The 27979-nt window shown below is 37.8% G+C and overlaps 3 protein-coding genes across 3 annotated transcripts; all 3 read left to right on the plus strand.

Annotated features, from left to right (window-relative positions):
- Nucleotides 1-19752: 19752 nt before the first annotated feature.
- On the plus strand, nt 19753-22788 carry LOC146912711 (uncharacterized). Its single transcript, XM_085720768.1, has one exon. The coding sequence runs from the start codon at nt 19753-19755 to the stop codon at nt 22786-22788; it is 3036 nt and encodes a 1011-aa protein (XP_085576894.1).
- A 135-nt stretch (nt 22789-22923) lies between these two features.
- LOC146912712 (uncharacterized) lies at nt 22924-24150 on the plus strand. The gene has a single exon (XM_085720769.1). It carries the CDS (start codon nt 22924-22926, stop codon nt 24148-24150), a length of 1227 nt encoding a protein of 408 aa, XP_085576895.1.
- A 296-nt stretch (nt 24151-24446) lies between these two features.
- Nucleotides 24447-24982, plus strand: LOC146912713 (uncharacterized). The gene is made up of 2 exons (XM_085720770.1): nt 24447-24543; nt 24675-24982. Exons 1-2 carry the CDS (start codon nt 24447-24449, stop codon nt 24980-24982), a joined length of 405 nt encoding a protein of 134 aa, XP_085576896.1.
- Nucleotides 24983-27979: the final 2997 nt, after the last annotated feature.

A 27979-nucleotide genomic window follows, 5' to 3' on the forward strand; every position in this document is an offset into this window, starting at 1 on the left:
TTTATGTGTCATTAAATTAACACATATCATTATGTTTAGAGATTCATATCCTCTAAATTCTAATTTATATGAATTTTTGATTCATATATCTTGACTGCAATAAATAAAATTGTTTAATTATATAACGTTGGAATTAAGTCCAAGTTACTCAAAAATTAAACTTGTTCATGATCAATTTTGATATGTCAAATATTAAAATCACACAACTAATAACATAGAAGGAGAATTTAATTTTTAACATACCATCAAAGTGCAGTCTTTTCCCACAAGAATGCATGGTACACAAGTCTTTCTTTAAGTCTGAGTTAACTCAGTCTTATTCAATAGAAATCTGAAATTCAGATTCTTTCTTAGAGTAACTAACTTCCGAATTTTAGCACTCCCTTAGAACTAAAATCATGTTAGTTCCTTCAACCAATTAACCAAGGACACAAATTTAAGAATATTAAATCTGCGCATTTTTTCAAATGGTTATTCCAGGATGGTATAGAACAATTCATTAATGTTACGGTCGAATCCATCCCAACAAATTATTAGCACAGAAGATGTTCGCTGCATATATTGGTTTTTCAATAGCAAGAATGAATTCATATCCAATATAGGTTCATCATGCTTTTATGTAATTGCATAAAAGTTCTTTAACATCGTCAAAAGTTATATTCTTAATCAATATGAAAGGTAAACAAGCCAGGCAAAATTAAATGGAGCTACCGTGGCTTTTAATATCAAATAAGAACAACATTGATATCTCATGAATTTTAGTGTTATTGTTTGAAACAACAAGCACTTCGTCGTTTCAGTCAAAAGATGTAATTCTATAGCTTGATTTATCCTTAATGTATTTAGGGACAACTTAACCTCAATATGTAACTTCTTCGGTAGACATAGCATATAGAAACGTCTTAAAATTGTTGTTTTTGGATTTCCAAACTGTTAAATTTGAATCTCCAAATTCTATCATCTACCGAAGTTGTTACTAGGTTGAGTCACGACCAGGTCGCTCTCTTTAAGACGTTTCGTGGCACTACCCAAAGTTGTGCAAGGTAGACTATCAACCACGCCGCCTCCAGGATAAAACAAGCCCAGCTACAACTGTTCGATTAACTACTGCACTGTAGATAAATCGTTCGAGAATTACACCCTCAAAATATGGCTCAATCGTTTGATCGAAGCCACTCGATACGGTACGTAACCGCTCTATTCGAAACCGTTCAAATTAATATGGTATTATTACCATTCTATTATGGTGCTGAGACCACTCAAATATGGTGTTACCACCATTCTAACTTCTCCAAAACATGAATATGGCACTACGACCACTCAAATATGGTGATACCACCATTTCTCCTTAAAATTATTAAAATAATATATATACTGTTAAGATCATTCTTTAATATGATCTTAATAGCACTCTATATTCCGAAGAATCATATATTATCGAAGGGAATATGAACCTAAGACCAAGGGACTATGGTCTTAAGAACACTCTTAATACCGAAGGGACAGAAAGGAGTAGAAGAAGAAGAACGATTTGTTAAAATCGAAAGGGAGAAGAGAGAAAACCGCACAGGAAGCATCAACTGTGAGATTTTGGTGTGAAGAATGAGTGAGGCGAGCTCTCCTTTTATAGGCAGAGTTACTTGGGGATTAAGTTTGCTTAATCCTTAAGCAAACGCGTTTTACGCGTGACTTGGGGATTAAGTTTGCTTAATCCTCAAGCAAACGTGTTTTCTTAATTGGAAATATCCGGAAGCTTCTGGATACGGGTTTGGATCGGGTCGGAATGTAACACATCAATTTGTTACGCGTAACGCTTTCGTATAATGAAAAATTAATTAATTAATTAATTAATTAATTTAACATTTTAAAGTGACAAAAAAAAATATATCAATTTTTTTAAGCGTTCACCCGTTCACAAAATTGGGTACCCCAAGGGCACACCCTTAGAGGTCACTTTTCCCATATATAAACACTTACTAGTTGGGGTGACCCTTCAATGTGGGACATTTTTAAGTCACACCCACACACTAGTTTTTTTCATAGTGTTTTTCTTTCCAATTTTCTTCACTAGAATTAACTAGTGTTCCAACAAACCATAACCAAACGAATGAAAATTTTATGATATATTTACATTTCATGAATATAATTCTAATTCATTAAACCAATGTAAATTCCATGCACAACACATATTCGAGGAGATACATTTACACTCCACAATATAACATAATCAAAGGAGTGTAAATTTTATGACATTGTTCACATTCTACGAGATGATCATACAATTTTCATTCAATGAATCATTTCAGTATCATTCACTTTAATTCATGAAGTACCGTATACAATTTAAATAGCATTCTTACAATATTTTTTTCTCATGAACAAATAACATTTTTTAATATATATAATTTTTATTCATCAACAAAAAAAATGTCATATTACCATATAATTTCTTAATTCATAATAATTTTTCAGAATCTCACGTCTCTAAGTCTTTTTATTTGGTAGTGTCATGTTAGTTTACATGATATTAGTTTATAGCGTATTAGTTTAAAGTGTATATGGTCGTGTGAATAAAGTAGAATTATTTAGTAACTAATATTCTTTTTCGTTGGAGTAGCAGACCAATGAGTTTGGAAGCTTCATTCTTCCCAACGGTATACAGTTAATAGCGCTTGCAATAACTTGATTGCTGGTAGGATTTTTCAAGAATTTTTGCCTGACTTTTAACATAATTTGGATTTTGGTGTTTTTTATTATTTCGAAGGAGCGTAATGGGAGGATTTTTCATAACAAGACGGAACAACTTATTTTTATATCTAAAAATGTTAAACTCCTTTATTATGCTAACAAATTGTTTCGTAATTCTTTGTAATTTTGGGGCTTTGGCTACTTGTTGTAGCGTTGTTTGTTTTGTGTAATTACTGAATTTCAAAGTTTTCTCTGATACATGTTGTGTTATAGGAGCTTCTTTTGGTTTATTAATATATTCACTTAGCCTTTTAAAAAAATATGGTCATTGCTAACTTTGATTTCACACCATAAATTTTTCCAACCGAAAAATCATATCTTTAAAAATACATTAAAACAAACAAAACCCTAAAAATAATTAAATATGTTATTTTGTTAGGAAAAACTATCTCAACCCATTTATTTAAGCTTCAAACCCATTTTAGAACTTTTCTTCAATACTCATCTTTATGCATAAATTTTCATATTCTTCTATTGTGTATCATATCCATATCGCCACACCAACAATATGTTCCCTTCTTTTGTGATTTTTTGGGAAAAAATTGTGGGTCTTTGATAAACAATTCATCGCAAATTGAGAATGGACTGAGAATGAATGAAAATGATAGGTTTTGTTAATTCTGAGGAATTTTTTTATGATGTTGATTTTGAGAAATTCTTTGATGATTTTGAGTAATTTTTTTGAAGCAATGAATTTATGAGTTTTGTTATGTTAATTATGTGTTTGATTTTATTATGGTTGAAGAGGTGGTGAAATGTGGAAATATGGGTATGGGTTTGGTTTGGATTTTAGGTTTAAGAGAAGAAATAAGGAAAAAAGATTAATTAGATAATTCCAATGTATGCATCGTAAGGAACTTATCTTAATAAAAGAAAATAAGTGAATAAGTTACGTACTATATAAAACATGTTTTTTCTACTATGATCAATCTTTTAATTTTCAAATATATTTGTTTTTGTACTATTATTATAAATTACATATTGTTTCTAATTTAGAATCCAATCAAAGTCGTGTTTGTGACATAATGAAATTTGTAGAAGCAAAACATGCAAGATCGTAAGTTTCTAATTGCATTTTAATATAAATCCAAAGACTTTGATTCACTTTAAAATTAAATAAAGAAGATTCAACCAATACCCTTACCGTAAATTATTTAACCCGATAACATTTTCATTCAATCATTGTTACAAAAAAATCTTTTTCTATTTTTTTTTATAAGATAGTTTGTCTTTTTGTATTCTTCAAGTAGTGTATTTCTTTTTCTTTTTTTTGAAGAAGCTAAAATGATATATATAAACTCAACAAAGGCCTTCCTAGCACAAGGTGTGCCAAGGAATAATAACCTCAAAGGTGATACAATGTAAGAAATTTACAAACAAGACAAGAGTCTGCACCATAGAACCACCAGAAAGCAGACACAACAATTAGCCTATGCCTAGTAAAGTAAGCGGACTAAGCCACCAACCATGATAATTAAAGGGAAGAGTGACAAACTTCACCTTCAACCACTTGAAAGTTAATAACTTAATCCTGTCCACCATTTGCAAAATAGAGCTTTCCTTTGCATTAAAAATTCTATTATTCCTTTCCTTCCAAATTTCCCACATAGTTGCAAACCAAATCACCTGAAGAATAGATTGCCTCGATTTAGAGACTCCACATAACGCGCTAAACTGATTAAAATGCCCTTTAACATCATAAGGCAAAACCGAAACTACACCTAACCATTGAAAAATGACATTCCAAACCGAACCAAAAAGATTACAATGTAAAAAAAGATGATTGGATGTCTCTATAAGTCCACACCCACCAACACAAATTTGAGCATCAAAAGCTAAAACATGACGCCGATGGAGATTATCCTTTGTAGAAAGCCGATCACGAAACATCCGCCACACAAAAAGCACCACCTTCAACGGAACATCCTTATGCCAAATGGGGTACGTTGGCAGCATATTATCAACTTGAATCTGGACCATGAGAGAATTGTATGCACTTTGAACTGTGTAACAAGAAGAAGAATCTGCATTCCACTTCCACCTATCCCTTCGATTAACCTGTAAAGAAATATTGTGAAGTAAAAGCCTAAGCTCCCCTAGCGACTCCTCCTCCCACGCAAACAGCCTACGCCTCCACCTCCACGCCTCACCGTCATCTCCCCACCCTAAAGCTCTCATCGAAGCTACTGATTCCCCCTTTAATAAAGACAATTCATACAACCTACTAAATCTATCACGCAACGACAACTCTCCCACCCAAACATCTGACCAAAACAAAATATTACTACCATCACCCAAAGACCGGCTCACATTATTATAAAACCACCCCTCCGACCGCAAGGCCGCTATATTCCGCCACCACGCGGAACCTTCACTCCCTCCAACTCTCAAATGCCCATCCTCCAACCCATTCCGCGCCACCAACACCCTAAACCATAAACTATCCCTATCCACCAACACCCGCCAACACCACTTCCCTAATAACGCTAAATTAAATTCTTTCAATCTCCTTACCCCCAAACCTCCAACCTCCTGACTCCGACAAACAGATTTCCAATCAACCCAAATTATTTTCATGTGGTCTACACTCCCCCCCCCCCCCCCCCCAAAAAAAATTTATTAAAAATAGATTCAATAGAGGAAACAATACCTGACGGAGCCTTGAAAAAAGAAAGAGCATAAACAGGCAGGGACGATAGGACAGACTTCGATAAAACCAAGCGGCCACCCAAAGACAAGTGTTTCGACTTCCAAACCGACAATCTAGACTGAATTCTTTTAATTAGAGGATCCCAAAACACCAACCGATTTGCATTCCCTCCAATTGGCAATCCGAGATATATAAAGGGTATGGAACCAACCTTGCAATTTAGAACCATTGCTGCTTCTGACAACCAAGATCCAAGAACATTTACCCCTACCAAAAGACTCTTAGAGAAATTCACTTTAAGACCAGAAAGATCTTCAAAAAGTAATAAAGTGGCATGCAAAGCTCTAATGTTAGCCCATGATTTGTCACATAAAATAATAGTGTCGTCTGCAAATTGAAGATGCGACACCGCCACCGGATCATATCTACCCACAGAGTAACCAGTAAAGAGATTGTTAGCAACCATAGCCTCCATAAGCACATGAAACCCTTCCGCCGCCAAAAGAAACAAGAAGGGAAATAAAGGATCCCCTTGCCTCAGGCCCCTACCCAAAGAAAACTCATTTGTTGGAGAGCCATTTACTAACACCGACGATGTGGCCGACCCCACACACTCCTTGATCCATTTACGCCAAAGACTAGGAAAACCCATTTTCACCATCACTTCCTCCAAGTACTTCCAATCAATGGAATCATACGCTTTCTCGAAATCAACCTTAAAAATTAATAAGTCCTTTTTGCGTTTTCTAGCATCATCAACCACCTCATTCGCCACCAAAATTCCATCTAGAATCTGACGGCCTTTAATAAACGCCGACTGAGTATCAGAAACCACAGAACCAATTACAGAACGGAGTCGATTAGCAAGGACCTTCGCCAAAATTTTATACATGCTACCAACCAGCGAAATGGGCCGAAAATCATTCAGGCTTTGAGGACTATCAATCTTAGGAATAAGAGCAATGAACGTGCTATTTATTCCTTTAGCCAATTTTCCATTCCTATGAAATTCCACCAAAAAACGCATAACATCACACTTTAACATATCCCAAAAATCTTTTAAAAACCCAAAAGTAATTCCATCAGGGCCCGGGCTTTTATAACTATCACATTCCCAAACAGCTTTCTTAACCTCCTCCTCGGTAAAAGGTTTAATCAAATCTGTCCCTTCACAAACATTTAGAGATCGAAAAATCAACCCATCCATACTTGGCCGGTTAACTCTGTGAGCTTGATAATGAGAAGAAAAATGATCATAAACCGCTGCCCGGACATCTTCTACCCCTTCCACTAACACACCGTTTACCATAAAAAATGGGATAGCATTCCGACGACTCCTATGAGACATTATTTTGTGGAAGAACTTTGAATTTGCATCCCCTTCACGTAACCATTGCAAACGCGACTGTTGCCAACAAATACTAGCCGATACCCGAGATAAGGAAAACAATTCCTCGGAACAACCATGCATCTCTTCTATCTCCTCATCCACCAAGGCTAAAGTCTCGGCCTTCACCTCTAAAGCCTCAACACGGTCCTTCAAGGAAGTAATTCTAGTTGGTAGATTACAAGAGTGTTTCCTATGCCACTCCTTTAAAGCTAATTTGATCCACTTTAATTTTTCCTTCAAAACAAAACCACCCCATCCATCCAAATGATACGACTGCCAAGTTTCACGGACAAACGAGTTATAACCTGTGAAGTTCTCCCAACATTTCAACATACGAACCGGTTTAGGTCCCCAATTTGCCTCATCAATACACAACCGGATAGGACAATGGTCTGACAACCCCCGCGACGAAGCTATCTGAAAGCAATTAGGCCACGTCAAGCACCACGATTCTGACAACAAAAACCAATCAATCCTACTCATCGATCTCCCATCCCCTCGGTACCAAGTGAACCTACGACCCCGAAGAGGTAAGTCGACAAAACAATTGACATCAATCATCTCGTTGAAACTTGCGCTACCTGCAGAATTAATAACGTTGCCCACACTTAATCTTTCCTCGGCACACCGAACAACATTAAAGTCTCCACAAACACAAACATTTTCATCCGACAAAGTCACCATACGAGCTGAAATATTTTGCCAAAGAATTTGTTGCCGATTATTATCACACGGAGCATAAACATTTAAAATAGTGAACTTCTCACCCGACTTCACAAATTGGCCTTGAATACCTAACACATGCTCCATATTGAAAGAAGACCACACCTCGACCTCATCACGATTCCAAAGAGTAATTATACCTCCCGAAGCTCCATTTGAAGGTTGATAAGAAAAATCGACACTATTATCATTCCACAAAGCTTTACACACCAAATCATTTACAACAGACAATTTAGACTCTTGTATGCACAAAATAAAAGGAATACACTCCCTCACCAATTGACTAACTTCCCTTCTTTTTTCACCACCACCCAATCCCCTTACATTCCAAGATATAATTTTCATCACTCCTACTCACACCACCACACCAAACTCCCTCCCTTCCTCCCACCAACCCTTGGACACACTACCCTTCCACATCACCCTCTTTATTTTTTCTGCGCACACCTGACAACACATCGAACCTATTGTTTTTATCCCCATTGAACTTCAGCCCCACGACCTTCCCCAAATCCCTAACATCATCTGACATAACCTTACTACACCCATGAAGAACCAACCAATTCGTCCAGTCATTATTAACAGATGATTGTGACCCATTAACAGAAGAGCTATCAGTCAAATTTACCTTATCTTTAGATGCCACCGAAACCACCTTATGTCTCCTATGCGTCTTACGCAATGCACGTAAAACTTCCTTCCGATCATCCGCAGATAGCCGTGCAATACGTTTCAAATTTGATGCACAGTGACGAAGGTAGCCACTTCCTTTCTTTCTAAGAACTTTGCTGCCACCTGAAGATTGCTTTTTACTCCTTGAAGGAGCTGGTTGCGCTGCATTACTCATCACAACATCTTTATGCCTACGAACCCATTCCAAACTCCACGGACCCGCCGACAGTGAATGCACTCTACCAGGAGGACAGGATGAAGTGCGCTGAACCTTTCTCTTTACACCACTAAAGGAATGGCTGTTTAAATGTTGACCTACGGCCTCCCCATCAATTGTATCTTTTATAATGGCTTGCTGAAGAGACACTGCCTGATGTTTGGTTGGATTTTTTTCAAGTACCTCAACTGAAGCCTTCTGACCAGCCTCTACACTCGCTGCTGCACTATCCATCCCCGACGGTACTGCAGAATCTGACTTATGTAAATCCGCAACTGGACTATCCGCACCCGAAGGAGCACCATGTGCTATAGTATTCCCATCCACCTGAATATCATTCTGCTCCTTCTGCCACTCCTCCGATAAATGTTGTATCAAGTTATCAACATCACCATTAACATTTAAATCTCCAATGTTTCTCTCATCCCCCACTTCATCTTCTTCTTGCAACACTCCATCATCCGACAAACATGCATCTTCCCCCAACGAAAAACCTCCCTCCTCCACAATCGTAAAGTCAAGAGTTTCACCATCTATCATCACCTTTGCCTCAACCATAATTAACTCCATTGAAGAAGTAGATAAAAGAACACGTGCATAATCAAAACGAATTTTTTCCAACGTTGATTCATCCACCTTCAACAGCCGACCACAGTCATAAACACATAATTTAAAGAACTCCAAATTCCATGCTTGTAACGGAACTCCGTAGATCCTCACCCAAGCCCCTCTTTCACGACCCACAACGTCCTTTTTCCATCTAACAATATTGGTAAAAAACTTTTCAAAAAATTCCGAAGCTTCCGACAAAATAGAATTAACATCACTATCACCTTCCGTTCTCAACAAAACCTTGTCAGCACCGAAGGGAATAATATCTAGCTTTTCAAATCCCGCGTCAAAAATCCGTCGTTGCAACACCGGAATAGCCTCACCGTTCAATACCGTAGCAACCATTCCCCTACTAGCCCATGATAAATCTTGTTCCGTCGAAGTATATTTTGGAATGTGCACCTTCGAATCCTCCACCACATCCCCCTTACCACCTACGTTTTCTTTCACACTCACCCTCTTCTCCTTCCCTACCTCCTCTCCACCTCCAACAAGATCCACCCCTCCTTTCCTACCCGTAACTCCCTCAGACCCCTTCCTTCCCCAAACTCCTCGTTCCACACCCTCGTCTTCTTTCCCTTTCCCCATCTTACTTTTTTCTCCCTCAAGCTTTTTACCTCCCTCTTGTCTTTTATCTCCCTCTCCCTGCTCCCTACCTTCTCCCCTATTGTTACTATCCCTATCAAAACTCGCCACCTTAGCCACCACTTTCCAATCACCAAACCACACATTATTCAGAGCCTTCAAAAGCTTCTCTACATCTTTCACCTTACCGTACCGCACGAAACCAAACGCTCCACCATTAACATTTCGTTTACGTGCCAAATAAACATCCTCCATAATTCCACACACCTCAAACCCTTGTCTCAACGCAACATACGATATATCATGCGGTATATTGGTAAAATAGAAAGAAACTACATTCTGGTTCACCTGAGTTTTTTCTGTCTGCATCTGAATATTTCCATCTGTACGTTGCTGCAAATTGCGAGGCTGATCACGTCTCTGGTTCACCTGAGTTCTATCTGACCGCACCTAAATATTACCATCTGTACGTTGCTGCAAATTATGAGGCTGATCAAGAACTGATACATTCACGTCAATCTCAGCATTGTCTCGCGTTCTGGATTTTGAATTACGATGTTCCAGCACGTGCACATCTTCATAGCGCAAATCATCATGTGCCCTAGCCCTAGATGGACGAAAATATTTGACAGTAACCCTACCGTCGTTTGACAAATCTTGGTAGCCAATATCACTGTCTTCCTCTGAATCATACCAGTCTGCTTCATCATACCGTAACCTAACCCTAGGCTACCGTTGTCGTCGAAACCTTGACCCTCGATGCCGCTGAGCAACCCTAAGTCTGTCCCGATGTCTGTCGACCTGTTCCTGCGCTTTCCACTTTCTCGATCTCGCATCGGCCCATTCTCCCCTATTCCCCCCCTTTTGTGGCACCCTGCTTGGCCCCCTTCCCCCCTGTAGTACCTTACTTCCGGTGAAGGTGAATACCGACGCGGGTGACCTCCACGAAGAGGAGGAAAACCACCACGCTCCCTCTCTAGACCACGCTCTCTCTCTCTCTCTAGACATTTTTTAATTGGTTAGTGTATTTCTTTTGAATGTCAAGCTTCCAAATGCATGACGCAAAATCAAAAATTTATTAGTGAATAAATTGATGAACGACCTGATGCATATTCTAGGTTTGAACACAATTTTTTTTTATTATCTGGCCTCATAACATTTTTATTCAATCACTGTAACAAAAAAAATAATGTTTTTTTTATATTAGATTGTTGGCTATCTGTATTCTGCGAAACTCTTAAAATCGGTATGGTGAATTTTTTTAGTATGTCAATCATTTAAATGTAAAAAACAAAGTTAAAGATTTGGTAGAGAACGGATTGATCAACGATCTTATTCATGCTTTTGGTTTGACATTACTTAATAAACAATTGTCTTTTCTTGTTTTAAAAAAAATAAACAATTGTCTTTAAATATATCTATTTATTAATAACAACAAATCAATATCTAACATCATGATAAAGGTTATTATTATTATTATTATTATTATTATTATTATTATTATTATTATTATTATTATTATTATTATTATTATTATTATTTGATAGAGATATTTCTTAAACGTTTGTTTGAAATAATTTTTATTTTTTGTTCTTAAAAGTTGTCTATAAGAGAAACTAGAAAAAACTACCTCTAAAAAATTGTTTTTTTTAGACTTTATAACAAACCTATTTTTAGAAAATGATGACATCAATACCTAAAAACACAAACAATTGTTTATTCGAAATAAATGCACAAACATAAACACAATGTTTTTTTTTTAGCAACATAAACACAATGTTAAATAAAGAAGATTTGTCCTTAATATATATCTATTAACATTCTCATTCAATCGTTGTTGCAAATAATCTTTTTTTATATTAGATGAAATTGACCATATTTATGTTGTCAAAACCACTTTAACACGGATACCGTGTATTTCCTTTGAACGGCAAGCTTACAAATGCAAGTAATATATATATATATATATATATATATATATATATATATATATATATATATATATATGATTATTAAAAGGTTGATGGAAATTTAAGAAAGATTGTTGCAGTTTAAATAAATTTAAACAAGTTTGTTATGTTTTTTTTTACGTTAAATAATAAGATAGTTGGTTAGTTGTGTACAAATAATTCGATCAATAATATGATAGCAGTGACATATTGTTGAATACACAATGACTTAAAGTAGGTAACTTTTTGAATGAATCAATGTTTTACAATACTGACCAAATCTTTGGTAATACGACACACACACATATATATAATATAATGATATAAAAAGATGCAATAGGCTAACCGCGTATGCATCACCATAGGATCCTTCCACTTTCTATTTTACTTTTCTTTTTGTCTATTAATTATTTTTTTAAGGAAAAAAAATGAATGGATAAAAGAAAAAAATAGGATAACATGTTCCCACTTACCCTTCTCTCAACTACACCCTTTCTCTTTCTTACATTGCATCTCACTGCCATTTTTTTAAGGAAAAAAAATGAATGGATAAAAGAAAAAAATAGGATAACATGTTCCCACTTACCCTTCTCTCAACTACACCCTTTCTCTTTCTTACATTGCATCTCACTGCCATTTTAAAGAGTAACTACAAAATTTTATGTGCAATATTTAACATTTTATTTATCATTTATTATATGGTTACTATGGATTTTGTTGCGTATCGCAGACAACGTTATCATAAGAGGAAGGTGAATTTAAAAACAACAAACTTTTTTGTAACTCATTTATTTTATTTGTTACTAGGGTTAAACTAATGTGTTTCATTGGTCTATTTATTTGCTGTTTATTACATTATTTGTAGGCATTTTATCGTAGTATGTTATTAACTTGTTGTGAGTTTGTTCGTAAATTTACTTTTTACGTATTTAGCAATGTTGAACATGTTATTGTATCTGATATACTCTATCAATTTAAATATTTGTTCGTAAATTTACTTTTTACTTATTTAGCAATGTTGAACGTGTTATTGTATCTGATATACTCTATCAATTTAAATGAATGAATATAATTTTAATTTTTGTAAAGAAATATATTATATCTCCACTAATTGAATAAGAATAGGTGGATATTTTTTTTTGTAACTTCAACGTATTATTATTGCATTAATATCAGAGGTTATTAGCGAAGAGAATTTTTTTAATGGTGTCACATCATCATAATTTGAGTTTAAGATCAGATAAAATAAGAGACAGTGAGAAATTTTCCTAAGAGTACCACATCACCATAATACTTGCTTGAAAACAACTCAAATTTACTTTACAACATAGTATAGAAGTAGAAATAATAGATTGATATATAATAACTGCTCAAAATTTTTCTATTATCGTATAATATAGTACATGTACATGGTTTAACACATGATTGTCATAAAAGAATGTTAAGTTTTACAAATGTTGCTTTACGGCATAGAAGATTGCCCCAAAATAAGTTGATAAACTTTATGAACACTAGCGTTCAGACGGGACCATGTTCCTATATGTCTGCTTTTTTTGCTACGTTAACGCGTGTAATTGTAAACAATTATTTGTATAGATTTCGTGACTTTTAAATAATAACAAACTATGTTTATCTTTTACCATCGATATAATTAATATAATAAAAAAATCTTATATTTTTTAATAACACCAATAGTATACCATTCTTAAAAGCTAATTTAATTAAGGGTATAACTGGAATAATAAAAAATTCAGCCAAAAAAATCATATATTCACTTTATAAATTATTATAGATTATGATTTTTAAGAAGTGTTAATCCCTCGAGCCTTATGGGACCCAAATGAGCGGCATGATTTATTTAAGAGTTTTAATGTTGCTGCATGCCCAAAGTTGGATTCGAACGTAGGACGTCATTATAATTTGTTGAATACAAAATAAATAACATGTACTGCAAACAATTTAAATTAGTAAGTGTTGTATGTCCTAAAATAATAACGGAAATCAAGAGCAACTTGAATTGGCATCTGCCATCATAGTTATTAACTATATATGGTAGTTGAAAGGCACATGGGAACAATATTGCAAAGTTCAATAGAATTTTATATTTAGAGAGAATTGGTGCAATTAAACCTTTTTTCTATGTTATTCCTTAAATGATATAAACCTTTTAAACTTATTATCCTTTGTTGCAATACCACATGCTTATAGTTTTTATATCAAATTAAGTTTTGCTACTTGTTCTCATGCTCTGACAAAAGTTTCATAACATATGAAAGCTAGAAAGACAAAAAAGATTTGCCTATGTATCATAACTACATTTATTTCAAAGAGTTGTACCATTAGACATTTAATTGATCTCGTGAAATAATTATATTGTTTCAATAGAGAGTGAGGAGTTGTACAATTATTTTTGAGTGGATCATAACTAAATTTATTTTGATAGATGAAACATTGTCACAATGTTTGTCTAAGAATAACTTAAGTTTAGAGAGTGAAGAGTTTTTCTAAGTATGACACATAATTACAATGTTTGCCTAAGAATAACCTAAGTTTACTTTATGGGAGCCCCTAATATGCACCTTTTAAAAAAGGGTCCACCCATGGACCTTTTAGTTAAACCGGCTACAACAGGTAATGTAACAGAGTGATAAAAATGTTGACCCGTTTGCTCGGTGCAAGATGCACTGCGATCTTTATCACCGTCCTCAACTTTCCCTTTGCTAGATTAGAGAATTTCAAGCTTTAATACTCATGGGTACATCCCTTGGGTGGTACATGAGATATGTAGACTACTTTTGTTAACCACTTATCTTGTAGCATTGTTTGCAATGCATTAGTTACTCTGCTCTTTTTATTTTTTTTCCAAGTTTAAACCTTGACGTACGTGCACTGAAATTAGTTTTACTTGATATGGTGAAAACAGTCACAATAGAATGTTTGATTTAAAAAATAAAAGGTCCTAAATCACTTATGAATTTTTATCAAATCTAATTTATATAGTTTATAGCAGAAATCAAATGAAGAAGCGTTAGAACTTATCAGTTAAATGACAAGATGATGTGAATATTATTAATTAGTTAATCAGTATGTGAAAGGTATTTGATTTTGGAGACTAAGAGGATGGGCTGCACGAAAAAGATGGAACAGGAAAGGAGCAAGCTAAAATATGGGAAGTCTCGTTAAGAAAAATGGAAGAAATAGAAACAGGCTGTAGCCGGTTAAATTAGAGAGGTTCATCTTTGAACCCTTTTAAAAGGGTCCATATTAGGGGGATCCTTACTTTATATAGATAGATAGATAGATAGATAGATAGATAGATAGATAGATAGATAGATAGACAGATAGATACTTTTAATAAGAATTAAATTGAGCCAATTTAACTTTACTAAACATCGAGTGATATTGTGATCGCTTTAACATGATTTGTAGCATTTGGACAACGTCATCTCATTTATAAAATTCGTGACTTCGGATCATTATTGTTTTATAGTCTATATGAAAAGTAAGAAGATCTTGGATGCTGGATGAATTCAGTTTGACTTGTGGTTCAAATGAAAAAAGATTGATTGATTATGAATATCTTTTTGACGTAATGATAAGGTCTTTCTAGCTGAAAATAAGGACGTTCTTGTTGCTAAACATAGTGAGCTGGTAGAGGAGATTGAAAGGATGAAAGATAAACCATTAAGAGATTTGTGGCTTGAAGACTCGACTAGTTTCAAACTAAAGTGGCAGAGGCTGGAGAGCGAAAATCAGTCAAAATATTTGAGAGAGAAAATTCATTAGAGAAAAGAGGAGAAAAAACCAAGAAGAAAGGAAGAAAAGGAAAGGAACAAGAGAATAAAAGGGTAAGGAACAAGAGGATCTTGGCGGTACAAGAAAGATCATATGGACTCATCTTAACATTTTATTGAATTACTATTATGAGCTTTAAAAGAGTTTCTTTTTAAAAATTTCCTTAGGCCTCAATATGTGTCTAAACTATCCTTGTGTAATAAATAAAATATTTATTTATTTTAAAAAATGACTAAAATAAGTATTTAAACACTAATTCTAATATGATCATAATCATTTGGGTTGTTCTGGTGGTGTTGGCTTGATACCTTGGATTGCGCTTCTTACAAGATTTCAAGTTTATTAGGTATCAATTTCGGTGGGCTAGTTTGACTTAATTATTTTTTAATACGATCTTTTGTAGAGATCAAAACTAAAATGAACACTAACAATAAAAAGTAATATATTTGCTAGGACTTTAAATTAAAATAATTTTAGTGAGTAGGTATTGCAACGGGGTAGGTTAAGGCGGGATTTGTAAACCCTACCTTCGATTGAGATCGGTTTTCTCCGCCTCGCTATATATTAAAAATGGTAAAATTAAATATTATATTTAATATAATAAAATAATAATAATTTTTTAAACCTATAAAGTAACAATTTTTTTAGAGGTAACTTTTAAAGTAATTTTTTCGAAAGACATAAAATAATAATTATCAAACAACAATAAAATAAAATAATATTGAAATTATATATTTTTATTGAGAGGATGTTTGAATTTATATGTACACAACTAAATGAATAAATTTATGTGCTCGTGAACTTAACTCAGTTGGTAGGAACAATGCATAATACATGCAAGGTCTGAGTTTTTTTTTTTTTTTAAATATGCAAGGTCTAGGGTTCAAACCCCAGCCACCACAAAAAAAAAGAATAAATTTATAGTATATATATTTTAAAAAATATAGGATATTTTGTAAGAAAAATATATAGGATATATATTTGCTAGGACTTAAAATAAAAATGATTTTAAACTTGGACCACTCATTGGTGATCAAATTTCGTTCTCTTGTTCTTTGGTAAATTCTATCTCTATTTTTGAAGTGCATTGCTTAATCAAACTTTTCTTATTTGATGGAGTTTTTATTTTTATTTTTTTTGGATTATTCATTTTTTAGGTGATTATTCAATGAAGTTTTGTTGACCACAAATATACAAATCTAAATAGAACATTTAAAAAAAAAAACTTCAACTCTTGTAAAAATGAATTATTTCTGTATCCACAAGTCAATTAAAATATTGTAAAATGATAATAAAGGAGTGATCTTAAGCTTGTTTTCCTTTTAAAAAATAAAGTTTAACTCGCTTGTAGGATCCTTAATGATATTTTTTTTAGCAGATTAATGATTTTTTTTCTCTCTTGATGACTCAAAATGTCCAAAATTAATTATCTCATTTTCCACGTTCTCAAATTCCCACTCTTGAATCTCATGTCCATTTTCTCTCACAGTTTTTTCTGTTAAATAGAGGATCGAAGGCCAGAAAAAAAAACTAAACCAAAATCAAACAAGAGATAGAAACCTGAGAAACATCAATTAGTAAATAATAAAGGACTAATAAGAATTAAGAACCAAACATGACTCTCTCTAAAAAAAAAAGAAGAAAAAAGAACCGAACATGACTCATTAAAAATCAAAGGAGAGCTCAAATTATAGTTTAATGGGTTAAATATGTTTTTGGTCCTTATAAAATGGCGTCCTTTTAAGTTTAGTCCTTACTTAATTTTAATAGCTTTTTTAATCCCTACAAAAAAAAAATTACTTATAATTTTAGTCCCTGCTAAAATAAATTTTGTTTAATTATCCTTAAACTCTTAAATTTTTTAACGATTCTTTTTATACAAGTTTAGAACACTATGAAAGGTTCATTTACTAAAATCTATAATTTTTTAACATGAAATAAATTAAATATGAATTTTTTAAAACGACAAAAGTTTAAGATATAAGTAACAAAAATATGGACGTAGAAATCAAATTTTTGCGAGATTTTTTTCGGATGACCTTTTAATAACATTCTTAACACGCCTGTAAAAAATTGTTGAAAAACTTAAGAGTTTAAGCATAAATTAAACAAATTTGGATTGAGTAAGGACTAATATTGAGTACAGAAATTTTTTGTAGGGATTAAAAATGCTATTAAAATTAAGTAAGGACCAAACTTACAAGGTCGCAATTTTGTAGGGACCAAAAACATAATTAACCCTAGTCTAATCTGGCTAGAGCACCAACACACATGCATGCCTTATGATAAGTACATTATGACTAGTAAGATTTGAAATCAAGATTTACAAACACAGCTGGACATAATGTCGATGTTATTGTTAGTGAAATTTAACTTTAATAATTAAAGGTGTTCACGTATACGACTCAACCCATGAACCCGATCACCCAAATCAATCCAACCAACATTTTAATTCAATCTAATCAAGTTCAAATTTAACGGAACGAAACCAGTCAAACAAAATGGTCTTTGGTTCAACTTATGGGTTTTATGTTTTGAACATGCCAGCCAAAGAACTAATCGGGTCACATGTCATATTAATTTTAAATTATTTTTTAATAAATTGTGAAAACCACCCCTACCATAAATCTAATATTTTTATTACAAATTTTTTTTTGGGTACACAATTACAATTTTTATTAGGGTTAATTAAGTTTTTGGTCCCTATAAATATCTGCAGTTTTGTTTTTAGTTCCTATAAAAACAAATCACACTTTTTAGTCCCTACAAAATTTTCCGTTAGCGTTTTTAGTCCCTGTTAAATTAAAATTTGTTTAATTATGCTTAAACTTCTAAATTTTTGAAAGATTTTTTACAGATATGTTCATAACATCGTTAGACACTCTTTTATAAAATCTTTTAGTTTTTTAACATGTAATGAATTAAATATGAATTTTTCTAAAAACCAAAATTTCAAGATTATATTAATGAAAATTTGGACCTAATAATAAAATTTTGAGTTACTTTTTTCGGAGGAACTTTGTATAATGTTCGAAATAAGTATGTAAAAAATATGTTAAAAATTTAAAAGTTTAAGCACAATTAATCAAATTTTAATTTTACACGGACTAAAAGTATGTGTTGGTCCCTGTTAAATTAAAATTTGTTTAATTATACTTAAACTTTTATATTTTTAAATGATTTTTAACAGACATGTTAAGAACATTATAATAATCTCTTTTATAAAAAATTAGAATTTTTTAACATGTAATGAATTAAATATAATTTTTTTAAAACCCCAAAAATTCAAGATAAAACTAACGAAAATTTGGACCAAAAAATAAAATTTTGAGCTAAATTATTGCGGCGGAATGTTTTATAATGTTTTAAACAAGTATGTAAAAAATCATTAAAAAATTTAAAATTTTAAGCATAATTAAACAAATTTTAATTTAACAGGGACTAAAAACACTAACGAAAATTTTTGTAAGGACTAAAAAGTGTGATTTATTTTTATAGGGACTAAAAACAAAACTGCAGATATTTATAGAGACCAAAAACTTAATTAACCCTTTTTATTAATTGTAAAAACCGAAACGTAAATCTAATTTGAGAGACTTCATTAAAATTAAGAGACCTATTAAGCCTTTCACTTTTGTTTTAGATAACATGCATTTACTTTTGTATTTTATTTAAATTGTGAGAGATTTTTTAAGCATTGAATGATGTAGTATTTGATTTCAATTGTACAATTTTTCAAATGTTTGGTTATCATAAATGTGTTAATTGAATTTCTTTTTATTTAAAATTTAAATGAGTGGATTGGTTTGGTTTGGTTCGATTTTAGTTTTAAAAGTACAAGTTGAACGCACAATCTAAACCATTGGTTTGTGGACCGTCATAATATTCCTAAAGGCTAAAGATCCCTTCGCAAAGACCTGGGCGCCCTCCGTAAGGGCCTGGGCGCACTCCAGAAGGAAAATCCCTTCATAAGGACCTGGGCGCCCCCCAGAAGGGCCACAGGCCCAGACGCGTCTTCCATGAGGGCGCCGCCTCACTTAGTCTCTAGAACCCTCCAAAATCATGGAAAGTACGCTAATACCCCGGTTGCTTGGAAACCAAGCAACCGAAGCCCAAACCCATAAACAGGCTATAAATAACACTCTTGAGAGCAGTCTCAAGGTATCTAATCATCAGTCCAAACCCTAGAATCCTAGTATTCCTTACCGTACTTTTCTGCAAGTACAGTTGGCGCCGTCTGTGGGAAAAGGTAAAACTAGCCTTGACCACGTTTCTAGATCGCAAATCGTGAGATTTGGAAAACTTAAAACCAGACCTCTGAATCGTAAGACCACCTTACGACTTGGAAACCCCTTTTCCTTTAAAAACCTAAATCGCACCTCACGTACGATTTAGAGAAAAGACTTTCATCATGGCGACAGCCGAAGAGTTAGAATCCATGCGAACTCAACTCGCTCAATTACAGGATCGTAACGACGCCTTACAGGCTTCGATGGAGAACATACAACAGAAACAACTGGAGGAAAAAGAGGAATCCCACCACGGCGAGATGGACGATCCAGAGCTGCAGCCTCTGTCCGCCGAGATCTGGGGAGCGCCGGTTCCAGAGAACTTCAAACCACCCCATCTCTCCGTCTTCGACGGGAAGAGCGACCCTATGGAGCACGTGACAGCTTTCAACACTCGTATGTCCGTAGTCGGAGCCCCCGACTCCCTCAAGTGCAAATTACTGGCGGGTACTTTTTCTGAGGCCGCATTACGATGGTACATGAACCTCCCTCGTTTCTCTGTCACCAGCTACCCGGACATGACGAGGAAACTCATCCAACAATTCTCTGCCAGTCGCCATCGCAAAGTACCCGCAACCAGCCTTTTCAATGTTCGCCAAGGACACAATGAGTCCCTGCAAGACTATCTAGCGAGATTCAACGATACGACCATAAAGGTCATCAATCCTAACCAAGAGGTTTTTGTGGGCGCCTTCCAGAACGGTTTGAAGGCAGGACAGTTCAATGAATCACTCGCTCAAAAGCCCGCTGATTCCATGGAGGAAATAATCGCAAGGGCAGATTGTTACATAAAGGGAGAAGAGAGCAACGCTGAGAAGAGGGCGAGAGACGCCAAGGAACGAACGTCCAACTCGGAGCGGCGACCTTACCAACCATCATCTAGTAGGGATCGCACTCCTTACCGAAGACCTAATTACAGGCCCTACCCGCGTCCGGAGGAATTCACCCCTCTCAACACAAAACCGGAGCGCATTTTGAAGGAAGTCTATGAAGCCAAATTGATCCCGGACCCGCCTCCGCCACGATACGAGGTCATGGGAAAAGACAAAAACAAATGGTGCAAGTACCACCGAATACGGGGACATGACACTGACTCATGCATACACCTACGACAAGAAATAGAGAAGCTGATACAGAATGGAAAATTAAGAGGATACACTCAGGACAGGAAGGGCGAGAGCGAACACAAGATGGAAAGAAAAAAAGATGAAGGGAGCGAAGGAAAGAGACACACGCTCAACACCATTTCGGGCGGTTTCTCCGATGGCGGAGAGTCCAATTCATCACGAAAGAAATACGTCAGGCAGGTGATGTTGTGCCAAGAATACGAAACCCCAAACTCTGGGCGTGAACCTGACATCTCTTTCACTGCCAGAGATTTCCAAGACGTCATACCGCACGACGACGACCCCATGGTCATTACTTTGCAAATATTCAAGTGGGATGTGAAGAGAGTATTAATTGACCCAGGAAGTTCGGCAGACATCCTATATTACGATACATTCGATCGAATGGGATTGGACCCGGAACTGCTACATCCTTTCAAGGGAACCCTGGCAGGTTTTACAGGCGAACAGGTACACGTAAGAGGTTACATCACACTCAAAACAACGTTCGGGAGCGGCTCTCATTCAAAAACCATCCGAGTAAGGTACCTCGTCGTGAACTCGCCGAGCTCTTACAACATTATCATTGGTCGTCCAGCCTTCAACTTTTTGGGGGGTTTCCTATCTACAAAGTTCTTGGTCATGAAGTATCCCCTGGATAACGGAAAGATCGGAACCATTCGAGGCGACCAGAAAACCGCCAGAGAATGCTACCACAATAGCCTGAGACTACAGAAGACAAGGAAGAAATCTAGTAATGAAGAAACTCACGAGGTCAACATGATAGACCTCGATCCTAGAGAAGACTTCCAACAAGAGCGCCTCGAGCCCATCGAAGACTTGAAGGAAGTATCTATTGGTCCAGAAGCACATCAGACAACTAAGATCGGCACGTCTCTAAACCAGAAGGAAGAGATCGCCCTCGTCGATTTACTACGGAGAAACCTGGATCTCTTTGCCTGGCACCCATCTGAAATGCCAGGAATGGACCCCGACATCGCCTGTCACCATTTGTCAGTTAAGCCTGGAGTGAAACCGGTAGTGCAACGGAAAAGGAAGATGGGCGAGGAAAGAAGGAAAGCCGTGGACGACGAAGTGCGGAAATTAGTAGACGCCCGCTTCATCAGCGAAATAAAGTACCCAACATGGCTGGCCAATACCGTCCTGGTAAAGAAGGCGAACGGGAAGTGGAGGATGTGCGTGGATTATACGGATCTGAACTCCGCATGCCCAAAAGATCCTTACCCGCTCCCAAACATTGACCATCTGATTGACAGTGCCTCAGGCTACAACACCTTGAGCTTCATGGACGCCTACTCTGGTTACAACCAAATACGAATGGACCCTTTAGACGCCCCCAAAACAGCCTTCATGACTAACACCAAGAACTACCACTATGAAGTCATGTCTTTCGGCCTAAAAAACGCTGGAGCCACTTTCCAGAGGTCTATGGACACCGCTTTCACACAACAGATTGGACGTAACCTGGAAGTGTACATCGACGATCTGGTAGCAAAAACAAAGGAAGGAGGAAGCCACACAGAAGATTTGGAAGAAATCTTAGGGCAAGTAAGGAAGTACCGGATACGATTAAACCCATCAAAATGTTCTTTCGGAGTGCAGGCTGGGAAATTCCTAGGTTTTCTCTTAACTAGGCGGGGTATCAAAGCAAATCCAGATAAGTGTCAGGCGATCATCAACATGAGAAGCCCGTCCAACATAAAGGAAGTCCAACAGTTGACAGGAAGGCTGGCTGCCCTGTCCCGCTTCTTGTCTTGCGCCGGCGACAAAGCTTTCTCCTTCTTCGCTTCAATTAGAAGGAAGGAAAAATTCGAGTGGACACCAGAGTGTGAGGATGCCTTTCAACAAGTAAAAAAGTTTTTATCTAGCCCGCCAATCCTTCAGCGACCAAACCCAGACTCCATCCTCTTTCTATACTTGGCGATCTCCACAAATGCTATGAGTACGGTATTGGTCGAAGATTCAGAAGAAGGAGAAAATCCGATCTACTTCGTCAGCAGAGTGTTCAAAGGCGCCGAGCTGCGCTACTAGAAGTTAGAGCGCCTGGCTCTGGCCGTAGTCGTCACAGCAAGGAAACTGCGTCCGTATTTCCAAAGTCACAGGATAGTGGTAAAAACAGACTATCCCATCAGACAAGTGCTTGGGAAACCGGACCTGGCAGGAAGGATGGTCGCCTGGTCCGTAGAACTATCAGAGTACGACATCCAGTTCGTACCAAGAGGAAGCATAAAGTCCCAAGTCCTAGCAGATTTCGTGGTAAAACTCACCTCCCCGCCCCCAGAGGAGGTCCCATTTGTATGGCTTTTATCTGTTGACGGTTCCTCCAACTTGAAAGGAAGTGGCGCGGGCGTTATCCTGGAAGGTCCCGACGATATTATCATAGAACAATCCCTCAGGTTTGAATTCAAAGCAAGCAACAATCAGGCAGAATACGAAGCTCTAATCGCCGGCATGACATTGGCGCAGGAAATGGGGGCTGAAAACTTACGAGCAAAAAGTGATTCTCAGCTCATAACAAGCCAAATTACGAGCGAATACCAGACGAAAGACCCTCAACTCACCAAATATCTGGGGAAGGTGCGAGCCCTAGCCAAAAGATTCGTTTTCTTTGAAGCTATCTACGTGCCCCGGGAACAGAACTCCAGAGCAGATATACTGGCAAAGCTCGCCAGCACCAAACGTCCGGGCAACAACAGAACCGTCATCCAAGAGGTAATCTCAGCGCCCAATACCAACGTTGAAACAGTTCACCACATCGTCGAAGAAGGTGTTAGCTGGATGGAGCCAATACTCAGGTATCTAACCGGCTCTTTTACACCCAAGAACAAAGACGAAGAGCAGATAGTCAGAAAGAGGGCTTCAAAGTTCACTATCATCTCAGGAAAACTCTACAAGCGTGGTCGAACAAGCCCCCTGTTGCGTTGTCTAGCGGAGAGCGAGACCCACCTGGTGCTTCTTGAGGTTCATGAAGGCGTGTGCGGCAGCCACATAGGAGGGCGAGCTCTAGCTGCAAAGCTCCTTCGCGCAGGATATTACTGGCCCACTATGCTCCAAGACAGCTCAGACTTCGTCAAAAAATGTGATAAATGCCAAAGATTCTCTGATAAAAAGCACGCCCCAGCAGTAGAACTTACTTCAGTATACTCCCCTTGGCCTTTCCATAAATGGGCGGTTGACATCGTAGGACCCTTTCCTCTCGCCCCAGGACAACTGAAGTTCCTCATAGTGGGAGTCGATTACTTTGCTAAATGGATTGAAGCAGAAGCCGTCGCCAAAATAACAGCTGAGAGAGTCAAAAAGTTTTACTGGAAGAAAATCATCTGCCGTTTCGGTCTACCCAAATTCATAGTATCTGACAATGGGACCCAATTCGCGAGCTCATCCGTGGTATAATTCTGTAAGCACCTAGGAATACAGACAAAGTTCGTATCAGTAATACACCCGCAAGCTAATTGGCAGGCCGAGTCAGCCAACAAGGTCATCCTCAACGGCATCAAAAAGAAGTTGGAGGCCGCCAAGAGTCTCTGGGCGGAACAACTCCACGAGGTAAGGACATGGTCAATTTAATTTTCATTTTCAATTCAATTTCTTCACACTTCCAATACAATGTTCCACACGTATAAACGTCGCCCCGGTCAAAATAAGCACAGGTACTATGGTCTTACCACACTACACCACACTCTTCGACAATGGAAACGCCATTTACGATGGTTTACGGCACAGACGCCATGCTCCCAGTAGAAATTGATACCCCCACTTGGCGGAGAGATACCTTTTCTGAAGAAGGTATCAAGTCTTATATTTATGCTTCTAACTTTTTGTTTCGCAGGCACACAGATTTCCTTTTTATAGTTTTACTTCTTGCAACCCCACCATATATATTCATGGGTTATTTCTTTGAAAAGCTAATGAGACAGGTCTCGCTGTAAGCATGGATGTGATCGACGAGGTGAGAGAGCAAGCTCACATAAGAGAATTTGCCGCCAAACAACGAGCAGCCCGCCGCTACAACTCAAAGGTGGCGCACAGAGAGATGAAAGAAGGCGACCTCGTGTTAAAGCAAGTGGTAGCCCCTACAAGGATGGGAAAATTGTTCCCCAATTGGGAAGGCCCATATCGAGTTCGAGAGAAATGTTCCCATGGAGCTTACAAGTTGGAAGAACTGAGCGGAGAAGCTATCCCCCGCACTTGGAATATAGCTAATCTACGCCACTATTACAGTTGATTTTTCACTTTTCCTTCCTTTTTTCGTAATTTGTCATCTTTTTGAATAAGGCTGGCCTAAAGACCACCATTATGACTTATGATTCCTTTGAATAAATTGAATAAACAGAGGGTTAGGGTAGCACTCTTTTCCCCTGCAAGGGCAGGGGTTTTTAACGAGGCACCCTCTCCTTTTTTCCAAATGTTACTAGCTCCTACTGTTGCATGAAATGTTATTGTCAAAAATTTATACGCAGGCTCGCCAGTTCCGTCAACCCTGGAAGGGCTCTGACGTAGATTATTAACTTCAACCCTGTAAGGGCTCTGATGCTCGCCCAAAAACGCCAACCCTGTAAGGGCTCTGGCGGGGTTCGACTGAAAGTTCCGTCAACCCTGGAAGGGCTCTGACGTAGATAATTAACTTCAACCCTGTAAGGGCTCTGATGCTCGCCCAAAAACGCCAACCCTGTAAGGGCTCTGGCGGGGTTCGACTGAAAGTTCCGTCAACCCTGGAAGGGCTCTGACGTAGATAATTAACTTCAACCCTGTAAGGGCTCTGATGCTCACCCAAAACGCCAACCCTGTAAGGGCTCTGGCGGGGTTCGACTGAAAGTTCCGTCAACCCTGGAAGGGCTCTGACGTAGATAAATAACTTCAACCCTGTAAGGGCTCTGATGCTCGCCCAAAACGCCAACCCTGTAAGGGCTCTGGCGGGGTTCGACTGAAAGTTCCGTCAACCCTGGAAGGGCTCTGACGTAGATAATTAACTTCAACCCTGTAAGGGCTCTGATGCTCGCCCAAAAACGCCAACCCTGTAAGGGCTCTGGTGGGGTTCGACTGAAAGTTCCGTCAACCCTGGAAGGGCTCTGGCGGGGTTCGACTGAAAGTTCCGTCAACCCTGGAAGGGCTCTGACGTAGATAATTAACTTCAACCCTGTAAGGGCTCTGATGCTCGCCCAAAAACGCCAACCCTGTAAGGGCTCTGGTGGGGTTCGACTGAAAGTTCCGTCAACCCTGGAAGGGCTCTGACGTAGATAATTACATCAATACTGGAAAGACTTCGATAGTCGCCCAAAATAAGGGCTCGCATAATTATGATCAATGTAACGATTAACCTTAGAAAAGTTCTAAGTAAATTTGACAATCACGAAACCTCAAAAAAGCTAGGACGCATTCGCGCAACGTAAAGACAATAAAGTAAAAACAAACGGCAGGCTCATACAAGTGCGATAATGTGATCAAAATGCATCATAAATATAAAACCAAAGAGATTCGTACAAAATCCAAAAGAAAAGCCAACATTAAATTGTTCGCAAGGGCGCTGTAGTAAGCCGCCATAATTTAAAGCAAAAAACACAAAAACGATCAGGACTGGCAGGAATCACTCATCATCAACAAACTCGCCATCAATGATCACCTTAAAAGGATCAAGCTCTTCCAGTTTGGCCTCAGGGTTGAAGAAAAGCGCCTGCTCCTTAGCACGCCTAAAGCCATCATTAAAATAAATCGCAAGAGCTCGCCTCCCTTCATCCACGGCCGCCTCCGACTTCTCTAAAGCGGATTTAGTCTCATCCCTCGCCGCCTCTGCGGCCTCTTTGGCTTTCTTCATCTCTTCCAGAGCGTCTTCGGCGGCCTTCTTGTCCCTCAACGCCTCCTTCAGGCGGCCATCTAGCCCAGTGGACTTGTGTTTCCACTTCTCAACATCCTCAGCAGCGTCTTTATATTTCTTCTCCACTAGATCCTGCTTCACCTCCAGACAATGGGTGAGCAACATAGTCCTCAAAGCAGCAGTACCAATATCAGCAACCAAGTCACTACACTTGGCCTTCACCCCAGCTTCAACATCAACCTTTGCAAAAGGCACTTGTTCTCTCATGTACCTGCAGGGCACCGGACATTAACAGCGTAATGAGTCAACTCTCAGAAAAATGAAGAAAATCGACTAGAAGACGACCAAAAGGAAAAAGCATACCGACGAATGTCGAACTCAGAATGCCAGAAGGACTCCATAACTTCATCGTTCAGCGACGTCCCACCAACTTCCTTCCCAGACGGAGGGCGACCTCCAACACCCTTAGCACCTCGGGACGTCCTCGCCTTCTTCGATGAAGGGGATTCAACAGCAACAACATTCTGAGCCATGCCAACGCTCTCCAGATCATCCACCTCTATGACCCCGACCTCGCCCTTTCCGGAAGGCTCTTTGCGTTTTAGCTTCCTCAAGGAGACACCCGCCGGGCTGCTGGACACATAGCCATCCGGGTTTTTGTTCTTCTCGACCTCGGCGAGATACTTCCTCATCTCGGCTCCAGTTAGGGGCAACATCTCCTCTGAAAAAAAAAAAAAATCAAATACAACCAGTGAGTAAAAACATATGATCAATCTTCGAACGGAGCCCAACATAAGGAATTAAGAGAACACTCACGTAAATAAGCATTCAGACGAACCATGTCGCCCTCCCTGTTTAACAGCTCATGAATATTAAGTAAAGGGGCCTCCTCCAAAAAATCCACGAGAGCACGCTCATAGGGCGACATGGCCTCACGAGCGTATCCTTTCACAACCAAAGGAGTGCTAGTCCACCTAAGCGGAAACTTAGGTACTCCATTCACCAACACAGAAGAGATAGAACATTCCGGTGCACCCTGTACCCTAACAAACGTATCTCGCCACTCTTTCTTAAAGTTACATGCATAAGTAGGAAAAAGCCTTTTTCCAGAATGGGCCGAAATAGAGATCCACGTACCCTTGTTAACATCTTTTGTCCCATAGAAGTGGAAGAACACGCCCACCGAAGGCTCGAAACCCAGGGACTTGCACAGAACCTCGAAGGCGCGCACAAAAGCCCAACTGTTAGGGCGTATTTGAGTGGGCGCCACGTTGAGGAGCCTCAAGACATCCATCTCAAAGGGCGTGAAAGGAATTTTTACGCCAAACTCCTCCAAAAACGCGGTATAGACGAAGTAGGACTCGTCACCCTCTCCCATCATCTCTTGGTCACACGCGCGCTCGTCAGGAT

The sequence above is a fragment of the Medicago sativa genome, chromosome 6 (assembly GCF_051527215.1).
Source record: "Medicago sativa cultivar Bolivia chromosome 6, Bolivia_mono, whole genome shotgun sequence".
In the NCBI taxonomy this organism is placed as follows: Eukaryota; Viridiplantae; Streptophyta; class Magnoliopsida; order Fabales; family Fabaceae; genus Medicago; species Medicago sativa.